The sequence below is a fragment of the Micromesistius poutassou genome, assembly GCF_964030765.1.
Source record: "Micromesistius poutassou genome assembly, contig: SCAFFOLD_5132, whole genome shotgun sequence".
Classification (NCBI taxonomy): domain Eukaryota; kingdom Metazoa; phylum Chordata; class Actinopteri; order Gadiformes; family Gadidae; genus Micromesistius; species Micromesistius poutassou.
Window position 1 is genome coordinate 12501 of NW_028179878.1, and position 5149 is coordinate 17649.

The 5149-nt window shown below is 43.1% G+C and overlaps 1 protein-coding gene across 1 annotated transcript in view; it reads left to right on the plus strand.

The window, feature by feature from the left end:
• Positions 1-1618, plus strand: part of LOC311371312 (uncharacterized protein) — a gene marked incomplete at both ends in the record, with an annotated part of 3756 nt that extends 2138 nt beyond the window's left edge. Inside the window, one exon of the mRNA XM_084489464.1 lies at positions 1251-1618. Within this exon, the coding sequence (XP_084345590.1) occupies positions 1251-1618 (368 nt within the window). The remainder of the gene's footprint in view (positions 1-1250) is intronic.
• Positions 1619-5149: the final 3531 nt, after the last annotated feature.

Consider the following 5149-nt stretch of genomic DNA (forward strand, 5'->3'; position numbering starts at 1 on the left):
CAGAGAAGCAGGATATTTATTTGACAGAAGCCACGAACAGGAATCAACACTGTGATCAAATATCACATTTTTCATGTTGTACGTACACACACGTATTCACCTTCACAGGGCGTCATCAAAATCTTTTTGCTGACGTTTTTTTTATCCAAAGAAATTCACAACCGTTCATCCGCACATCCACACATTCACCTTGAGTCGACCACGCAAGGCGACAGCCAGCTCATCGGGAGCCAGTCAGCCTGGCTCACGCCTCAAACCCACTGTACACGTCCGTCGACGGAAGAGAGTGGGCGTGTCCGACGCATGGGGTAAAACACGATCTGCGTATAACGTGCGTATAGCGCGATCTGATTGTCCAACGGATCCCGTCGCTGCCTGAAAAGTTCAACTTTTCTCAACTTTTGGGCAAGAGACGGAGCCGATTTGACGGACGGACCCACAATGCATTTCGGGAGCGTCCCATGTAAAGTCAATGAGATCCGTCGACGGACGTGTACAGTGGGTAGGCCTACGAGGCGTTAGGGACACCGCGACACTCAGCTACGAGGAGCTGAATTAGAAATTTGAAATAAAAATAAATAAATAAATAAGAAAATCGGGCGTCTTGAGAGGTCGGTGATGTGAGTGTCTTTGGTGTGCTCGGTTGAGGACGGCCGTCGATAAGGCCGTCTGCGTTCTCTTCAGCCGATTCAACATGTGTGTGATCGGCCACATACAGTCGTTCAGTCTACACCAATCTGATTGGTGGAGGGCTAGCCCTCGACCAGCGAATCAGTGAAGCCCCGGAAGTGAGGATGGTAAACACACAAACAGTGAAAGCGCAGACAACGGCGACACACGCTCTCTCAACGCGTCGTTTGGCGTCGTTTTGATGGTTGATGTTGAATTCTTTGACCATGTGGGCCGATGAAATCGAGGAACAATTTATCAGCATGGTGGAACAATTTATCAATAAATAATAATGATAAATTGTCGTCTGTAGTCGTCTAGGTGTGTATTTCACACTTTTTTGACCGAGTCGGTGAGATGAATAGCCCGACTGATTTTCTGGTCGTCTTGGTGTGTGCCCGCCTGTTTTTATGTTATTTGTGTTTTTATAACTAGATAGTTGATTTGTACAGCACTTTGGTCAACTGTTGTGGTTTTAAAGGACTCTAAAAATAAACTTGACTTAATCCTCTCCCTTAAATCAGTCTTCAGAAACGTAAACTGTGTCTTTTGTTCCTCCTCCACTCCGACGGGGGTCAAAGGTCAAACCTCTTCTCCCGTGGACGACCTCTACGTGGAGGCCGGCGCAGAGACCTTCACGCTGCCGCTGCCCGCGGGAGTCGTCGTGTCGCCGGACGACAACCTGATCTGGAAGCACAACGGGAACGTGGTGTACAGAAAGGGGGCCCACAACAACGAGTTCACAGTGAACCCAAGCTGGGCCCTGGAACTTCCCGCGGCGGCACTGCGGGCGGCCGGCCGGGTGGACGTCTACATGGTGGAGGTTTACAACCAGGCCGGGAGGGTGAAGCTCAGGAGGACCACCGTCCTCCATCTGCTGGCTGGGTCCTCCACCACCACAGTCAGAGACATGTGCCTGCAGGGGCGGAATTACATGCACCGGGGCTAGGGTGGGGCGATTCGAGGCCCCCCCCCCCCCCCCCCCCCCCACTAACGAAAGTTACTTTAGTTACTTTATTTTATTAGTTACTTTATTTATCGATTATGGGGGGGGGAAAAATCATAGTCCCGATTTATTTTGGTCAATATTGAAATCAGGATTATTCAAACGATTCTTTTGTTGAGTTTGAAAACATTATGCGTTTATTCAGCAAAAAAAGGGGACTGACATTACTTTAGTTATCTAATTACTTTAGTTGCTTTGATAACTGAAGTTACTTTAACTACTGAAGTTACTTTAGTTATTTAATTACGGAAGTTACTTTAGTTATTTTGATAACTGAAGTTACTTTAGTTATTGAATTACTTTAGTTACTTTAGTTACTTTGATAACTGAAGTTACTTTAATTACTGAAGTCACTTTAGTTATTTAATTACTGAGGTTACTTTAGTTATTTTGATAACTGAAGTTACTTTAATTACTGAAGTCACTTTAGTTATTTAATTACTGAGGTTACTTTCGTTATTTTGATAACTGAAGTTACTTTAGTTAAGTTACGCCAGCGGCAGTAGCGCCACTGGGGCACGTTGAGCTCCAGACCTCGAGGGCGGAGGGAGATCTGTTCAGTGCCGTTGGAGCAAGAGGCCATCGGGGCGGTGGCAGTGGTAGTAGCCTCCAAGTCGGACTTCTCCACGAAGCCGGGCGCGCGCTGTCGTCAACGTTGCTAACGCCAGTAGTGCTAGCAGCAACTGCATGATAAGAAACGTCACGATGAGACAGATTTCCTCAGCAGGCCGTGGTCTTTGTAAATGTCGAGAATAAAACGAAACAATTGAAGGAATTGTGATTATGATTTTTTTTTTTTTTAATTCACGGCCAAAGTATCATTACTGAAACCAAATGTACATACATGAATACAAGAAAAGGAGGAGAAAATATACGAGTTGTGTGGGATGAGATGCCAGTATTGTGGTAATGTGGTTACCACTGTCATGCATGAGATGACGGAGCCCTATAAATACCAGCCAGCTCTCATGAATTCAGTAAGTCATTGTTCATAGAAACCGTATTATTACATCGGAATTCACTATGGACAACGACAAGCATTCTCGGGCTGGGCTTTGAGTTCCAGAAAAACACCAGAATCTGTCACGAATTCTGGTTCAATAGAAATTGAATCATCTAAAATAGGTACAAGATTTCCCTTTACAGATAGTAGTAGTTTGTAAGAAATATATATATGATGATAGATGCTTTATTTATCCCGAGGGAAATTCAAGTATCCATATATCTACGGTTGTGTTCCCAGTAGTGTTGGTCTTCTTCTTCTTCTGGTTAAAGGCGGGTCATAGCTTCTCACTATATAGCGCCACCTACTACACAGTACTACTACACAGGAGTGTGTGAAAAGGACGTTGGCAAAGAAATACACATAGATACATACATACACATACACATAGACATAGACATACACATAGAAATACACATAGACATACACATAGACATAATAAGCAATACAAAACAGTATGTGATAAACAGTGAGTAGAGATCTCTCTCAAAGTGCGTGCGGTTCAACCTGCTGACGCAACGGTTGTGCCGCCTCCCCAGCCCCAGAGTCCAATCAGACCAGAGCAGGTGTGTGTGTGCGTGCGTGTGTGTGTTGTGTGTGTGTGTGTGTGTGTGTGTGTGTGTGTGTGTGTGATACAAAGATATACAAACACTCTGCAGTTAAAATGGACTGGTTCAATTGTGCACAAAATAACAATACTACTTTCAGTAATACACCAAATACCCCTGATTTTACCGTTCTAGATGTCTCCAATAAGAACGTGACTATTGTGGAACTAGCATGTTGTTTTGATTTACATATGGACATTTGTTTCAACGCTAAGCTTTTAAAATGTCAACCACTGGCAGTATCACAAATCTAGGTTTTAATTGCACATTAATTGTTCTTATTTTTGGTAAAAAATGTTCACAAGCTTGTATTGCGTGGGCTACACTGTGGACTGAACAAACCAAATGCAAAAAGACTTGCAAAGTACTGCTCCATCTCTGCCACAATAGGCGGTTTAGCAATCTGGAGAAGAGGATGCAATGTGTATCCATGATCTAAATAGTTGTATTAGCATAAGGCATTCTCTGTTTGGTGAAGCCTGCTTAGTTCTGCAATGCTTCCATTCATGTTTGGATCATTTGTACCTCCCCCACTTGTTACGATCCAAATAAAAGTATTAAACTGTGTGTGTGTGTGTGTGTGTGTGTGTGTGTGTGTGTGTGTGTGTGTGTGTGTGTGTGTGTGTGTGTGTGTGTGTGTGTGTGTGTGTGTGTGTGTTCACTGGCTCTTTATCTTTCTTTTCTCACACACACACACACACACACACACACACACACACACACACACACACACACACACACACACACACACACGGGGTTACCTTGAAAGCACTTTAGAAATGTGCTGAAAAAACGTCTTGTTAATTAATTGTTAATTAATATAACAAACAATTATTTAAGTCATGTTAATCTCGTCATGATCATCATAACGATCCTTCTAATTACAATATTATGAATTAATCAAAAACGTTTTTGTGTCATGTAAATACGTACATACGTAAAAACATGTTACGTAATTGCATACTACTGATATTACTATCATCAGTTTTATTTATTTATTATTATATAATAATATAATATTTACTATATTTATTTATTATTATCATTATTATAATATATATTATTGTACATACTGATAATGTACAATAACGTACATGTTAGACAAGCGATGCAGGTGCTGGCTGCACTCTGACCCAGTGCGCGTCTCTTGAGTCTGACCTGTTTCCAGTAAAGGCGAAGCGTCGCCTTTTATCGGTCAGGAATGAGTTGCGGTGGTGGCGGAGGTGACGCGTGATCTCACCGTTTCCTGTTCGAGAACCGCAACCGAAGTTGCAACGGCAACGTGCGCGACGCTTCACAAGTTGTTGTCGCGCTGTTTTTTTTTTTCTCCAAGGTGTTCACGCGCGCGCGCATGCAAGACGGCGCGCGCTTTCCGTTCCCTTCGTTGTCCAAACCGCAGTTTCCCCCCCCCCCACGATACAAACTTGATGCACGGATGCAGAATGCGTCGTGTGTGTGTGTGTGTGTGTGTGTGTGTGTGTGTGTGTGTGTTTGTGTGTGCGTGTGTGTGCGCGCGCGTGTGTGTGTGTGTGTGTGTGTGTGTGTGTGTGTATGCGAGAGAGAGCGTGTTATTGCGTGTGTCTTTGTGTGCATGTATGTTTCTACAATACAATTTCAGAGGATGCTTTTGTCCAAAGCGACTTAGAATAAAAGTACAGTGAAAAAAAGTACCATAAACCACAAAAGTACAATAATCATGTAGTACATGTGGTCAAGTACATAACATTTATCAAATAAATAATCAAACTGCTTCAAGTGCTACTACATCATAGACACAAGATATGTTTCCCCAGACTTAAAAGGTGACATATTATACCAAAAGGTGTGAGTGTGATGTAGTTTAGTTGGTGTAGTATAGTTCAG